At 38.4% G+C, this 17,602-nt stretch overlaps 1 protein-coding gene across 1 annotated transcript in view; it reads right to left on the reverse strand.

Moving 5' to 3' along the window:
• Positions 1 to 1,250: 1,250 nt before the first annotated feature.
• The window catches only part of RALYL (RALY RNA binding protein-like), a 116,750-nt gene continuing 100,398 nt past the window's right edge, over positions 1,251 to 17,602 (reverse strand). Inside the window, exon 9 of the mRNA XM_009334992.1 lies at positions 1,251 to 1,356. Within this exon, the coding sequence (XP_009333267.1) occupies positions 1,339 to 1,356 (18 nt within the window). The 3' untranslated portion in view covers positions 1,251 to 1,338. The remainder of the gene's footprint in view (positions 1,357 to 17,602) is intronic.

Raw genomic sequence — 17,602 nt, forward strand, 5'->3', positions numbered from 1 at the left:
GGTGCTGGATGATAATACCAAACACCAGTGGCCATGGATATCAGTGGACATCAGGGCTCCGTGCTACAGACTGGCACACAGCTGGTTCTGAGCTCCATTTGACTGTGTAAGGTACTTCTTAAATTAATGCCTCTCCCTCTTGGAAGGCCGTAACTATTAAATATTTTTTCCCCTGCAATCACTTTAAAGACATGCCTCTTTTTATAGGAGTATATTTCATATAAGGATGAAGATAAATATCTATTCCTTGTTTCATGTCATCTGCAGCGCTAAGGAGGTCTAGCTTCAGGATGGTGAACAAGTTGGTACTTTCATTACAGAAGAAGACCTTGTGCCTATATCATATATACTTTAATATCTCAGTAACACAAGAGAAATAATGCATCCATTCTGTTTGAAAAGAAACATGATTTATTAAGAAATTCTATACTGAGATTCCCCCTACAACATCTGTAATAATTAATTATTCCAACTGCAGGCTTTTAGGAGGGCTTTAGGGGTTCGGGAGTGCAAAGACTACTGCCAGAAAATAAACCAAAAAGTAATCAGTAGGCTAACCCAGCTTGTCAGATATTGGCAGTCTATAAGTAATTTACCTGGCTAGAGGAGACTGACTGTCATGTAAACTTTCCATATGGTAACAACAAACTGCCTTTAGAGACTTGCAGGAACAGCTGTCTGATGAAAGGCATCACAGAGAGTGCTTATCTGAAGAAAGGGATTTACAGGAGGATCCAATTTACAGTTTATCAAGAATTGCTCTCTTATTTTGACATATTTCACTTTTTAGCAGCTATCCCTATTAGTAAACATAATTATTTCCAGTGATGAATATAATAAATAAAATAATGGAAAATACCATACAATGTATTTAATTGTGATCTTGTTTGAATTAAGCTTTAAACAAAAAAGTGCAATATCACCCGACTCTAAATATGGTAAAACAGTAAAACATGCTAATCATAAAAATAGCTTTTAGAAATATACATTTGTATACAGTGTTTCCCACACCTGTTAAATATGTCCTTCATATTATTATGATACAGTACATTGGCCTTTAAGACATCAAAATTAAAAAAATAATACCAATAATTAGCCAGAGAAAAACACATTTACAATCTAAACCATAAAAATCTGACAATTGTACAGCTTAAAACATATAAGAAATGGAGTTTCTAATATTTGAACAATAACGTCCATTTTAATAAGTAAATTGAGTTTTCATACAAATTGAATCAAAGGTGTTGCTAGCCAGTAAGAAACTGCAGTTCACAATGTTCCATGGGGAAGTCAGAGTTTCTCTTCTCAGTCTTCAGGGGTTTCACACATGACATCTCATCACTTGATCTGTAGAAACTGAGAAATGAAATGTTCACTTTAGTATGAAGGCACAGAATTTCCTCCAGCAGAGCCTCAAAAGGAAGCCAAGACAACTGGGGAAAAGAGGAAAGAGGACTATGACTTGACTTTTTCACAAATCAATCAAATACCGGTATCTATCAGACTTTCCAATCTTAAACCTTTGAAGGCTAGAAGAAAAGTCATGTACCTGCAGCAGTGGACAACCAGGACTGTGCAACAGTCCTAAGTTAAACTGCATGGCCCAAAATAACCACAGTGAATCAAGCAGGAGCTGTTGAGGCTGAAGTATACTTCCCCTCCATAATGCGATACAAACAACTGCTGAATAATTTCTATTTTAGCAGCAGAAAATAGAAGAATGTACCTTAGCTGCTTTGCAATGAAATGCTTTATTTGCATAATAACATTCAATCTAAATAAATTGCATATCCTTGGTTTGGTCCCATCACACTGTTTATATACCTTATTCCAGACCATTTACATTGATTGTGTGCTTTCAACAATGCTTATAATTACCAGATTGATGGATCTTTCCTCAGTGGCTTCCCTTATGACATTGTCTATTTTATTATTGTTGTTGTGTACATGCCGTAGGCTTTAATTGCATATCCTTTGATTTCTTTTATTGTTTTACCAGCCGCAGTGTGAAAGAGCAAAAATCCAGTGTCAGCCAACATTTTTAAGGGTCATTCTTCCAGTAGAGGCTGGAGGCAGGTTGCATTTAAAAATCTGAGAGTATTGCTGTGTGATCCATTAATGCTACCAGCTTTGACTAGGCATTCAGTGATGCTGCAGGGGAGCATAAAACATACCAGCTCCACCTACCCACAGAAAAGTTGACAACACTTTCCCAATCACATCTGTTTGGAAAACTGACAGTAGAAAATGTTAACAGAAATAGATGGTTTATTTTTTTAAGTGAAATTTTCAACGTAAGTTTTTTTTACTTTTGACAGGAAAAATATCTTTCAGTTGACTTCTTCACTTTTTTGTTGTTGTTGTATCATTTTCTATAACTGAAACAGAAAACAGCTGACAAAACCCGGTGCACCTCTGATCAAAACCTGAAAAATTTCCAGATGTTCTTTTCAACCAATTTCCCCCTCCTTCAGTGAGTTTTAAGTCTGCCTTTTTCCTCCCCAGAAAAAAAGGGATGATTTCTGTTAAAATTTCCATTTATTGAAAACCTAGTTTTCCAATGAAAAAGGTTTTATCAGAAACATCAGAGTCCCTGCAGGACTGGCCCTCTGCCCTTTGAAGCAGCCAGCCATCAGATTTCTCCCTTGTTGCAAAGGGAGCACCAGATTTCTGGTTGTACTCTTCACAGGTAACAAGGGTTAGGGAGAAAAGCTCGTGTGAGAGATCCTAGAACTTTCTTCTTTCAGTTAAAATATCCTGAAACTATTATTCTTTACTTGCACAGAGAAATATATTCATCTCCTCTACTTTTAGCTCCTGTTTTCTGGACAGACTTAACTACATGAAAAAGATTTTTAAATTCTCCCCTTAAGTCTGAGGGAGGCTTAATGGTTGTTAAGTAGCTACTCGTCTTACAAGAAGTGAAAAAAATCCCGCTGTATGTCCTATTAGCTCCTCTTTTCTAGCCTCTTCTTCACCTATGCTTTGCTGTTCCATTATGCCGTTATAAAAAGCAATAATTATACAAGTAAGAAGAGAGACAGATTTTCAAGTTATTTATTGAAGCTTTTTCCCTGCCATAAACCTTTCAAGCATTTACCTGTCACCAGCACTAAAAAGCTTCATTAGGTTACTATTATGAAGTGTTACTGCTAACCATCTGGATCCCAGTCATCAATGCTGCTTTGCTGTTGTTTAGAAACAATGATAAAAATTTACCAACCCCACCAGCCCAAAATCTTGGTGTTCTTCCTTCAGTACATGGGCTTGTTATTTGCCTCTTAAGGCAAATAACCTTAAAGGCTGAGAAGAAACTTTAAAATCTGAAATAGTCAAGCTTTTATTTTCTATAGAATGACAGTAACCCAGGGCTATGATTAATCTAGTGTAATGCAATACTAATTTTATTCTATTTCTTTCTTCTGAATAGCGTGCAATTTATCAGCTGGCTTTATGGTAGTGCTGATGATATTAAAAAACCTCATGATGACTAATGTTTTTTTTAATCTTTTCATTTCCTTCCCGTTATATATATAAGAAACATCCTGACACAACAAGGATGAACTGAATTACATTTAAGCCAGCAATATGGCTTTCATTTGATGTAGTTCTAACAGAAAACCACTTTAGGAAGCGTGATTTGAACATAATGCATTTTAGGAATTGAATAACCCAACTGAGCATATAGCCTTGGCAACCATAGACAATATCAAAGAAAGAGTATATACTGTCCTAATTGTCATCATAATCTCTGAAAAAAGCTGGAGATAGGTTATAGAATATTTATTGGTTCATTTTCCACCTGAAATTATTTCTGCTGTTTTTTTTCCCTATCTGGGTAGTTTTTTGAGCATGAGCTATTGGAAACACTCTTCTTAGGCATAACACAGTATTTCAGTCTTCCAGAAATGCTGTTGCTACTGTTATTATAGTTCCAGTATGATCCTTCTAGCATTTTTACCAAACTCAAATGATACTAGATTCAATTAATTTTAACTTTACAATATTACAATGTATATAACATTGGAAAGCCAACATTAAATATTAAATGCCTCACTAAATGAAAGTGCAGTTCTACTTAATGGGCCCCAAACTATAATCACTAAAAATGATGGAGTAAACCAGATAAAATGCAGTAAAAATCTAGAGAGTTTTCCATCTTGTCTTTTAACGGTTTAATGGTTTTACCACTTACCTCACCTCAAAGCCTATATAATTCCAGTCTTTACATCTGTAGATCTTTAAGAGTGCCCTGCACGTAAAGGACATTTTTTGTGGGAGATCCTGGCCAGGATCTCCCAATGATCACCTGCCAGGTGACCATTTCCTCTAAGCTCTGTGCTTCGTAGTCACCAAGCATGACACAGTAGGAATACTTTGCAGTCTGTATTTCTCCTAAAAGCCTTTTATAAGAAGGCAAACTCAATATATGGTGAAGACCCGCAGGCACCATTCTTTTAGAAGGAGGTGGGCCACCCACCTCTCCCCAGCCTCCCCAAGCAGCTGGAAGCTGTAATGGTGACCACTGCTTCTGTGGCAGGGGGGATGCTGATGGCTTTTCTAAACTCATTCAGGTGGACTTTATTTGTCTGTGGTAGGCATGAGTTTTGATCTCTGTTAGCTGGATCCAAACAGAGCTCAGCCTCTTCCCTGCTCTGGTTTATTTGTTCTTCCTTACAGTTCTGAAAAAGGGTAAACAACAGGATATGTTCCTTGTTCCCCATAAATATCTGGTTTCCTTCTCACAGGGTTTATGGGAAAAGGGTGTGGGATTTTCTTTACCATGTTCATCTTCCAGACCTAGGTGTACAGGAATAAATCTTACTATATGAGAACATAAATTCAGCACATGTCCTTGGGAGGGAGTATTAGGAATGCACCATGACTAAATGACACAAAAGATTTACATGGTTAACGTCTTCCCTTGTAGTTTAGAGAAATGTCCCACAGAATATGGACATAATAGAATTTACTGTATGGTTTGCCCCACAATAATTATATGCAATAAGAGCATCCAACAAGTACATGCGAGATGTTTGTCCGACAAAATGCATCTGTTTTTAAGCAATCGACTTCTCTGAATGGCTTTCAGGATAATGTTAATCTTAGAAATTCCCAGAAAATGCAGCTAAATGGATAGATGACGGTGCACATATACACATGAGCTTGAAACCCAAAGCCTCAAAATCCTTCCTCTTGCTCTCCTGCCTCTTTTTCCTGCCAGACAAACCCATTCTTAGGACTGGACTTTTGAGTTTAATAGCTGTAAGGGCAGCATCTGAAGCTAATTCTGACCATCGCTTGGTTTCAGCTAAAATCGCATTTCTAGCTCTGTCAGGCTTCTGTTGAGTAGGAGACTCAATGCCTGACACCTTCCCAGGTTGCTCCTGTATAGGACACCTGCAGCAGGTGTCTGACTAGTCTTTGGCAGTGACTGCCATACATCACTTTCTGCAAAACAACTGCAAGCCCCATTAAAATGCAGCTGCTGCACTGTCCTTTCGCTCACAACACCGGCTCTCATACTTGCACTACCTCAAACTGCAATCATAGTGTGATTGCTTTGATTGCATCTGATGCTCACTCTTATACTGTTATCTGTACAACTGAGAATACTGAATCCAGGTCCACAGATGCCACTGTTATGTTCTTTAGGATGGCATACTCTGTTTCATCTCTAATAATTTTTTCTGATTATGAAATGTACTTTCTGGACTGCCAAGGAGGTGAAAAACTGAATCTGTTTGCAGAACAGACTTTAAAAAAACAAACCACCACCAAATCTTGGTTAGCCATTATTGATCCAGATTATTTCCCTAAAATGAGAAAAATCAGGATGCATTATGGAAAGTAGTAGTGCAAATTGCCATTTTGTTTATTTCCTGCATCTAACTCAAGACAATATCCTTCCTTTCTATCAAGCAGGCAGCTCACACCGGGTGCAAAACCCAGTAATTTATGTTTGTAAGGTACCATGGGGTCATGCACTTCTATTGGCTTTTACACAGCATTCATCATCATGAATGGAATCCGCAAGCAATGAACAGGGCTTACTAAAGAACCTTGAATTTGTATTAGCCATTGCATTGAGTCCACAGCTGTGTTCATTAGAAATACACCTTGCGCTTTGTCCCTTGATTTAAAGCATGAAATCTCTGATTAAGTAACACAGTTATATAGGTGATTTAATATAATGCCCCCATATGAAATGTAAACGCTCAGTTCAGTAGGTGTTAGCAGGGAAATATGAATGTGCATTACGGGTTTGCTGCTGTCATTCATAACACTTGTAAAACATGACAGACAAAATTATGGCACTAAAGCAAAACTTTTTGTAATGAGCTAGTGATAGAATATTCACTGCATATAACAAATGGGAAGAATTAGACAGTTTGGTAAATATTAATAAAGAATAATTAAAAGAAGCAGTTACACCTTCTTTAAACCTTTCTTCAAATGGTGAAACCTAATCATTATCTTTTGTACTCTGTCAATCATACTTTAATTGCTGAAAACACTACAGAATCGTTTTTCTGTTCAGTGAACAGTTTAATTGCTTTGAAGTGTTAGTACTTATGTGAGTACATGTGAGAATGGCTGTTTTACTCATCAGTGAAACAAACTTCTATCTCCTTTGTATTAAAGTGCTCTGTTTCACTCGCTTGCCTGACAAAAATCAAAAAAAATACTGATTTTTCACCTAGACTAACATATCTTTTCTTTCTCAGAGTCCTGTGTAGGCAGATTTGTGATGAATACTGTTCGGTGTAGTGGTGGAGACAGGATCTAATATTTGGAGAGCGTCAGTGAGGACAAGCTGCAGTTGAGATGACGGTCAGGTGTGAGGCTGAAGGAACGACTTTGGGATTAGAGTCACCATGGTCATTTGAGAGCTTTGCTGAGAGGGACTATGAGGGCAGCAAGGAGAGGGAGGAAAAGAAGTGGATCTGTCCACCTCACTTTGTGACTTTTCCTCCTACTCTACCGCTTTTTGCAGCAAAATCTTCCTCTACAAGGTCCTTTTTAGCTGCAGGAGAAGACACAGCAGCTGGTAGTGTAGTTTCTGGTGACAGTGGGAGGGGTCTGAAGCTGGAGGCATTGGGCCTTCTGCAGAGTGTGGGGTGGGCTGCGGGATGTCCAAGCAGGATAACATGGAAGAGGTGGGAAAGTGGGAAGGTGGGAAGGTGGTGCTTTTGCAGCACTCGCTGCCCTGAAGCCTTCACCCAGAATACACACACAAGGCTACCCCACAGTGAAGCTGTGCTCCCACCACCACTACTCCATTTCATGTTCTCTCTTGGCTGATATAAGGTGAGATTGGGAACAGCATGAAAGCCAGACAAAATGCAGTAAGGCCTCACTGATGCTGTCCACAGAGTTCCCTCAGCTCGCACCAGTGTGCCTTGAGAGCAACTCAACACCTTCTTGGGATCCAGTGCCAAATAAAGGGGAAAATGTCCTACTTTCCTTTAATCCGGAGTATCAGTGGATATTCGTAGTGAATTCCCAGAGGTATGACTCTCATTGGAGATCACTAGGTGTTTTCTGCTTCTTAGGATTGGGCCTGTTCAATGAGAAGCAAGTCTAACAGTGCTAGCAGGATCCATGGTAAGGATCATCCTTGATCATTCTGAATGCTACGAAGGAGATGGTTTTAGGATGCAGAATTCTGTCAAAAAGTTGTAGAATAAAATTCCTACTGATTTGACCTCTGCTCAGTGTGAGGAGTAGGAATTCCCCGGTGTGAGGTGGTGGTCCAATTAGTATGAATGCCGAAGGCAATAGCTCCTGTCCTACCAATGCCAAGGGTGCAGGTTTGAACACACGGCTTCATGTATAAAGGAAATACTAAAACTTGTATTTAGTATTTGGCCCTGAGGCCACTCACTATGTCTACACTTTAGGTAGTATGTTTTTAAAATATAGGAAAGTAGGAGCTTATGTAGTACTAGAACTACCTTAAACTAATTACACAGAAAGCACCTGCTAAACTTTCCCAGTATTGCCAAATTAGAGTTTAGATAGGTATCAAAAAACAAAGTGCACCCATGCAGGAAAAAGAAATTGTATGCAATGATGGTAAGGAGATCAGGAATGTCCTATCTAATCAACAGGAGATTTTTTGGTTACTTAGAGGCAGATGTTTTACTCAACATAAAGACCAGGTGGAGCGATGTAAAAAGGAAATTAATTGAGAGGAATGGGGAGGAGAGCTTGCTGGAGGAAGCAATGGGAAGCATTTAGTGTGAGATGACAGAAATACTGGGAAAGCTCAGAGTAAAACATAGGAAGGAGGAGAGGGGTGAGACTAATAATGATGTACAATGGATACTTAAATGGTGACGTGTACTGAATTAAGACAGTCAATTAAACATACAGCATGTAGTTACCTGTGAAAGACTTGGTTTGGGAATGTGATCCAGATGGAAATGACAACAAACCCTGGTCCTATTTTAAACAGCTTTCGCTTGGTGTTTTCCTGCATAATACTTATTTGAATGTAAAGTGCATAGTAGTGCATAACATTTTTGTTTTGTGAGGATTTTGAGAGACGTTCCATTAAAAATAAAAATTACAAAGCAAAATGGTGGACTCAGGGTTACATTGTGGTCTGCAAATGGTGCAGAATCATCTAATAGCTGAGAAGGGATTAGTATAACCCTGCAAAGAGGAAGCAGAGAAGAATTTAGCCTTTTGATCCTCTGTTTGTTGGGGCTGGAACACAACTTACTCTTTTTGAAAGACATTATAAAACTGTAGTGTACTTTTAGAAATCAATGGCAACAACAATTTGGAAACTTCAGATACACATATCAGCATAACAAGCTGGCTAAGATGGCATTTGATTAACTTCCAAATCTTCATTTTGGCAGACTGAGCTTGTTTTATTCCTCACTGATTGCTTTTTTGTTGAAATGGCAATTACAGTTCTATCACCTTCTAAATAACTTCCCTTTTCTGAGGTCCGTAAATGCCTATGTACAGATAAATTCAATCTGCCTTTCATGTTTTGGTATTAATCATGCAGAAAATCTTCTTAGTAACACATTTATATTTTCTCAAAAAACTGAGACCTTTTGGAATAATTGGGTCACTAACTGCAGCGGCTCTGCAATTTGTATTGAAAAAATAAAAATATTTAAAATTTGTGTCTTTTTATATGGAAAAATAACAACCTTTTGGCTTTTCAGTGTTTACCCCTCTTTACTTGGGTGAAGACTTTCAACAGAGAAATGTTTCCTCTGAGGGTTTTTCATTCAGCATTCTTGAGGCTCAAGCATACTGATAAAGCCTGTGAAATGAATGTTTTCTAGGGGAACTAAAGCTATTTACTTTCAAAGACTGACACACCAGGAAAAATGTGTGATGCATGGCAATTGCTCAATTTCAGTTAAATCTAAGAATTTGAGGATTAAGCTGATTGATAGGCTCAAATCCACAGCCAAACACAGACCCAATGCCTGTCCTGAATCATTGCAGAGGATTTCAGTGTCCCAGTAAGAGCCTGGAAAGCACCAGTGTCCCCTTCCCATCCTCTCACCATTTTCCCACTGTACCTTGTACTGCTGCTTTGGTATCTACGCTAGTTTACTATTCTGATACCTGTTCTCTCTACAGAGGACTGGGCAACGTTGGTTGCAAATAATGAGTGAACCAAACCCAACGTAGCACCTTTCACAATTCATCCAAAGTCTACTGGAATCAATCAAAATACAGGGAGGTAAAAGAAGAGCAATTCCACCAGAATTAGTGAAAATTACATTGGCAAAAATATTCAGGGGTGGAAACTGAAATCAGTCTTCATATTTAAAGTGGTGAGTTACTTCAATTAAATCTTATGTTTCTTTACCAGCCACAAGTTACAGCAAAATCTTGCGATCTTTTTTTATAAGCCTTCATCACCCTCCCCTGAAAAAGGACCTAGGTTTGCTTCTGTGTGGTAAGTGGCTGTCCCCATTTCCATAGTACACTCAAAGGTTGACTCTACTCTCATGAATTTTAAGCTAGCAAAATCTGTGGAGCTAATTCTGATTTACTTAGATAGAATAAATGTAACCAGGCCACTAGTACTGAATATTAAGGTCAATTATATTATATCAGAGAGGAATTCAGCTCATTTAAGAAAGTATTTTGTTTACATGTCTGAGACAATTTTTGGCCTCATCTGACAACATTATTTGCCTCTGAATCAATTCACAGGTTGGGGTTTTTTTGGTGTTGTTTTTTTTTTTTTTTTTAAAGTTGGAGGCACAACAGTTGTTTTTACCAGTTGAAGCTGAGCCATTAAAATTAAATATTTTGATGTCTCAGAAATATCAAGCACCATGACTATCTTATTCTTACCTAAAAGCTTAAGATAAACACATAACCCTGCCTAAAAAGAAAAAACCAAACAAACAAACAAACAAACAAACAAACAAACAAACAAACAAACAAACAAACAAACAAACAAACAAACAAACAAACAAACAAACAAACAAACAAACAAACAAACAAACAAACAAACAAACAAACAAACAAACAAACAAACAAACAAACAAACAAACAAACAAACAAACAAACAAACAAACAAACAAACAAACAAACAAACAAACAAACAAACAAACAAACTCAAAGTGAAATTAGCACAAAAATGAATAATGAATACTAATTAATGATAAATCTACTGACGATGGGTCAACAAACAGCAGAGTCCCCCTTATCCCCAAAATACAGAAAGTACACAAGCTACCCTTTCAAAACACAGGTCCATAGGAAGGCAGCACATAAGCTTGACACAAAGCACTCAGACAATTTGTGAAAAACATTAAAACATGCTAAACGGTGCAGAAGTAATTAAAAATTCTTTAACGTATCAGATATATTGCCAAGATGTCACCCATACTAGTGTTTCCAAATAGACATATCGCCAAACTTCTGTGAGTCTGTAAATCCCACATGCAAGCTGGTGCTCCGTATTGACAGGCGCTTGCTAAATGAGTGTACTTAGGACTAGCCTTGTGCAGCATTGGGCTATAACCAGCCATTGCTTAGGTTAGTCTGAATACCAGAATTTTGTGACCATTCCTTACAATGGTTCTCAGAAAGTAAAGCAAACAAAAAACCCCCTCTGTTTAATATTTATACCCATTTATTGTCTCAGAAAGGAGGTACCTCATTTACACTGCTGAACATGGGTGGTTCTTCTGTGCTCAGTGGGATTAACAAGGTGTAGGAGAATCGTAAAATCATAGACTCACAGAATAGTTTGGATTGGAAGGGACTTTTAAAGGTCATCTAGTCCAACCCCCCTGCAATGAGCAGGGACATCTTCAACAAAATCATGTTGCTCAGAGCCCCGTCCAACCTGACCTTGAATGTTTCCAGGGATGGGGCATCCACCACTTCTCTGGGCAACCTGTGCCAGTGTTTCACCACCCTCAGCATAAAAAATTTCTTCCTTATATCTAGTCTATACCCCCCCCTTTAGTTTAAAGCCATTCCCCCTTGTCCTGTTGGAACAGGCCCTGCTAAAAAGTTTGTCCCCATCTCTTGCCCCATTTAAGGGGAGAAGATGACACACTTTCCTGCTCTTGCTATATATGCCTGGGCACATGCTGGAAACTGCTGGCAAAGTTTATTAGTGCTTACCCTGCTGGGCCTGAAGGGACTTGTCCAGAATTGTCTTGCGTATAGACAGACCTCAGAAAGAGAGGCCATACTAATAATTCTGAGCAGAAGATTTAGGAAGTTAAATGATGACTGAAACTTCAGGCAGGTCAAGACTGATGGCGGGGTGCAACGAAAAAGCAAAACAAGTTCATTGAAGAGTATATTTGATGTTGTTCAATGGGCAAAACCAAAATTTGTGATTTTTTTGACTGTAAAGCATATGATTTTATAAGTTTAAACCATATATTTGGGGAGTGCTTCTTTCTCACATGTTGGCTGTAGGGCCAAAGGCACGTATTGGTCTGACCTCAGAAAGACGGTCTGAGTCTACATGCATATTTGGTCTGCTGAGACATATTGCCTACCGCATTGGCTCAGTGGCAAAGCTGAGAATGAGACCCAAACTTCCTGATTCCCCATCCTTTGCTTAAAAAAAAGATAAACAGAAGAAAAAAAATACTTTTCAAGCTCTTTTGCATCAACTCTGTAAGATTCTAATGGCTGTAAATTAATTCTATTATTTACATTATAAATGTTTTAAAAATTTTATGCTTTTGAGTTTTTTTTTAATTGGGGACTAAATAATATAGAGCAGGTTCAGAGAAATAGATGTGAAAGGTGAGGAAATTATTTTGTTCATTCATTTTACAAATATGCAATTATAGGCAGGGAAGTCTAGTAGAAAGAGGGACACAAAGTACATGATAACAGTGCTTGCATTTTCTGCAGGTTCCCATGTGATATGTAGGGGATAGAATGTAAATAATAATTAGAAAAATATTATGTAGTCTGTCAGGAGTAACCTGATTAAAACGCTGAACACCACTTAGGAAGTCTTCCTCTGAGAAATCGACTGCCTGGAAAAATGGGGAGGAGGAGCTGGTAGCAAGGCCTTTCCAATGACTCACTTGTACAACAGCATGTGAACAACAAACAAGTCTACTGTGCTATTGCATATATTAAATATAACAAAAGGGCATGTCAGGAAGTTTCTTACAATTTTTGATTTCATTTTATTACTTTTTCCATTTTTTCAGTCACAGGTTATTAGATTTACTGCAGCTTTGGAAGGTACAACACATTAGTATCTGTCAGGTATGCTGCTCCTAATGACTTTCTTAGCTTGCTCAAGTACAAACATCTTGCACTGATATTTATCAAGTGAACACAATCTTTTACCTATTCATTTTTCTTAGGAATGAAGAGCTTCATGTTTCCCCTGATACAGAAAGCAAGATTTCAATGAAGTCCAAAATGTTCAGTGCATTGAAAACACTAAATTTTGCTTGGTCTTAATGATATTTAAAGTAATCTAAATAAGATTTCTGGCACAACATTGCTTCAGTCATTACCATTAGTTAGAAGTTTTGTCCTTTTTTTTTCTAAATAGTACTCTGTATAAGTGCACTCAACAAGCTGCAAATTGTCACCATAGCTATTGATCTTTTTGACATGCCTGATCAACCTAATTCTGCTAATAGAAGAGTCAGTCTGGTCTGCCCTGATGCTATTGACAGAAGAAAAATGTATCTAAAAGGGCAATGAAAAATCCAGTTTGATTACAATAATAAATTAAGTACTCCCAATCCTATCATAGTCACATACTTGACCAAACTTGCTATTTGAGATATGCAAAATTGGGCTTAAACAACATGAAATTCATCAGACAAATTTTTATTCCTTTTCTGTAGATCTTATTTTACTCTCTGCTGAGTACTTTCATTGTTGAATTCTCATGCAAAATAATGAAAGTACAGAAAGTTTCAGTTTCATACAAATTTGCTATTAAATTACTTTAATTTCCCTTTAACTACTTATAGGAGAGGGAAATGTTTTTGATGAGCTTTAGCCAAAGTACTAGTTGGGTCCATTGATTTAAATGGTATTTTCATCAATTCCTACAAGAAATATAGCTATTATTATATCATAATGTTTTTACTTTTGCATAATGAATCTCAGTGCAGCAAGAGGATTATCCTGAGTTTTTTGTCTGTGGCAGTTTCTGGGTTTTTTTTTTGAAACACGATTCTCTATCAGACATTAAAAACAAATCTGATGATAGACTGAAAACATGCAGTGCAGAGATGGAGAAAAGGACAAGAGTAAGAAATGAAATATCCTTGAGAGGTAAATGTAACTGAAATATACTTAATAGAAAGAGAACTATAATTGTTGTTGAAATAACTGTGGTAAATCTACATTGTTACCAGAACTGGGCCTTGCACAGTCTCTGTACCTTTTGTTTCTGATATAATTTAATAAAAATGCCTCTCAAGACATCTCATTAAAAGTGACTCATTATTGTGGAACTCCCATCTAATGCTTGTATGGCTTCATTATTTTTAGTGTAGCTACACCAGCATAAAGCACAATGCTGCGCTGTGAATATATCCTTCAAATTCCAGCCAAGCACTAACCAGAGTGTGATCTGAGTTAAGACACTGCAAATCTACTGTATTTGAAATCATTGGGATCGCATGCTCTACCACAAAACACTGTTTGCTCTACTGAATGCTTAACTACTGAACCACTGCTGTGTTATTATTATTATTATAGTTATTTATTACAAAAGGCTGACAGTTTGATAGAAACTAATCTTCTCAGGCAATGTAATATAGATATGAGTGCTTGTGTATAACTCATTCCAATTAATTAATTGTTGGTATTCTATTAAGCATTAGCCAAAAGTTATTTTTTTCCAAATCGACAATTTTTCAGGCTTTCAGCTAATTAATTGGCTGCCACCTTTGTTATTTACAAGGGGATTGTGATGATAAGTTATAGTTCATTTTGAGCCAGTGCTTCCTTGATGATCAATTAGCGCCATTTGAAACAAGTTCAGAGAAGTTATATTAAATGCTCTGGATCTGCATGGGGCTGTCCAGCCGCTAAATCAGCAGAGTAAGGAAACCACCATGCAATCTGATTCACAAATGATTTTCCTGCATGCTCTCAGCTGTGCCACACACTGCTAACACTACTTGTAGTAAGGAGAAGGGGCTTGTTTTAGAGGCACTGAGGCCAAGCTGCTTTACAAATATTAAAACGTGTGTTGGAGTGTGCAGCAAAGGTGACTTCTCGGCTCGTCGTGGTTTAACCCCAGTTGGCAACTGAGCACCACGCAGCCGCTCACTCACTCCCCTCTGGTGGGATGGGGGAGAGAATCAGAAGGGTAAAAGTGAGAAAACTCGTGGGTTGAGATAAAAACAGTTTAATAGGTAGAGCAAAAGTCGCACACGCAAGCAAAGCAAAACAAAGGAATTAATTCACTACTTCCCATCGGCAGGCAGGTGTTCAGCCATCTCCAGGAAAACAGGGCTCCATCACGCGTAACGGTTACTTGGGAAGACAAACGCCACCACTCCAAACATCCCCCCCTTCCTTCTTCTTCCCCCCGCCTTATATACTGAGCATGACGTCACATGGTATAGAATATCCCCTTGGCCAGTTTGGGTCAGCTGTCCTGGCTGTGCCCCCTCCCAGCTTCTTGTGCCCCTCCAGCCTTCTCAGTCGGTAGAGCATGGGAAGTTGGAAAGTCCTTGACTAGTGTAAACACTACCTAGCAACAACTAAAAACATCGATGTGTTATCAACATTGTTCTCACCCTAAATCCACACAAACACAGGTACAAACACAACCCTGTACCAGCTACTAGGAAGGAAATTAACTCTATCCCTGCCGAAACCAGGACACTGCTGTGCAGCCACAGGAATAAGAGGAGGTTATTATCTTTCCTTCCCACTCCTTACAATTTAAATCCATGCCAGGCACCTGAAAGCTGCTTAATATCACTGATGAGTTGTGTTCTGATGATTTGTGGCCTGTTTGTGATTTGTATATGAGGTGAATTTAGTAAACGTGAAGATCTTTCTTCATAGGAGCTTGTTTTCTGTAAGGCAAGATGGGAAGCTATGTAGGTGTGTTGTTTTCCACACAGCACTATTGAGGTACAGTTTAGATTAAAAGCAATAAAAGTGGATGTGTTCGCACTAGGAGGGAACACAAAGATTTTTAATTCACTGCAACTAGAAACTGTTCAATGCGAGGAATAGATAGAAAGCCTGATTCATGGGTCTTGTAAAATCTGGGATAGCCAACTACTTTTTTTTTTTTATCTAAAAGAAGCAAAGGAAACAGACCTGAAGTTTTCATCCACCCCAGCTACCTCTGATGATCAGTTAAGTGACATGAGTTGTAGAGTAAGCTCAGGAGCTACATTCCTAGGAATTCTAGGACGAGAGGAAATGGCCTCAAGTTGCACCAGGGGAGGTTTAGATTGGATGTGAGGAAAAATGTCTTTACTGAAAGAGTGGTTAAACATTGGACCAGGCTGCCCAGGGAAGTGGTTGAGTCACCATCCCTGGAGATATTTAAAAGACATATAGATGAGGCGCTTAGGGACATGGTTTAGTGGGCATGGTGGTGTTGAGTTGACAGTTGGACTCGATGATTTTAGAGGTCTCTTCCAACCTTAATGATTCTATGATTCTATGATTCCAAGTTAGTGATTACTTGTACAAGGGGCAGTGGAAGGCCAAAGTGTAAGAGCAGGTGGGTGTGAAGCATATGACACTCTTCACTGAGCAAGTTGAAGTCAACTGTTTGACTCTGTCAGTCTCTCCTAGCATATCCGTACATAGCTGGATCATATATCTGAAATCACCATTTAAAGAACTCTTCAGTATGTCAGTGCAGCAGAAGTCTTTGGGGATTGTTCTAAAAAGATCCTCAAGCTGGAGTGTCTGCAGCACTGGAGACGCTTACTGAGACACTTTTGTGGGCAAACAGTTGGTACAAAAGAAACTTTCCCAAGAGGTGGTTTGATGACTGTAGCAGATGCTTCAAATGCAATATGTCTTGAATTAGAGTTTAGATGGGCAATCAAGTTATTGTGGTGTAAAACTTTTTCACACTTCAGCTGAGCCATAGCGACTGGTTGTGGGCGTGTCTTTAGTCCATAGAAAATGACAATGCAGGGATGAACAATATCCCAATCTAAATGGTGGATGAAGAAGGTATACAGCTGTTGAATGTGATGTGTTTTCGTGTGTGCAGCCAGCAGGCAAATGAAGAGGCTAAAGACTCCTTAAATCCATGCCTGACTTAACTCAAACTGCAGGCTAATCTACTTCGCATTTCTTTACAGTTGGTGTAGGCTGAAAGCAGGCATGAGGACAGCTGCCATCACTCAGTTGATGTGCAGTAACCTGTTCTTCCAAATAGGCAGTGTGTGAATTTAGAGAACTGATCCTTCCACCTAAACCCACAGCATGCATCCTGCATAATCACTTCCTTTGCAAGTTAGAATTAGAAATAGAGAAAGAAATGTATTTTTGAGTCCTCTAGTCCAAAGATGCAGACCCACATACACAGGTTCAGAGGCTCCATTCTGGCAGCATCTGGACTCTGGCAGCAGGCCTGTCCTTATTGAACACTTCCCTTTACTGACACCCTTAGGGATGGTCACAGGGGAAACAAAAAAGAGACAACAGGGTATCACGTTCAGCAAAAAGAATCCTGCAGCAGGTTATTGTCAAATGGCTTGGCAGGAGATTTACAGCTAAATATGAAACACTGCAAAAAAAATGTTAAGATCTAAATTTAAGTCATGTTGCTCGCTCCCTCTAATAATATTTTTCAGACTAGTGGACTCACAACCAATTTTTGGTGCTGAACTGACTTCAGAACATTAACTATGCCCATTTCAAATGTTTTTCTATTTGCTTTGCTGCTCTTAGTGATGAAAGAAAAGATTTTTTTTCATCATTACCCTAAATCCCTTTAGCTTTATACTTGGAAAAGATTATAGATTTCATTTAAAAATGCCCTTTGGAGGGGCATTTCTTATTCTGAGTCCAAGGCTATGTTTTTACACATGGAAAGTTTGTCCTAATTGTTTCACATTTAACACTTTTCGTGCTAAAACCCCCTTTTTTTTTCTCAAATGAG

The sequence above is a fragment of the Pygoscelis adeliae genome, unplaced genomic scaffold, assembly GCF_000699105.1.
Source record: "Pygoscelis adeliae isolate BGI_AS28 unplaced genomic scaffold, ASM69910v1 Scaffold101, whole genome shotgun sequence".
Lineage (NCBI taxonomy): Eukaryota > Metazoa > Chordata > Aves > Sphenisciformes > Spheniscidae > Pygoscelis > Pygoscelis adeliae.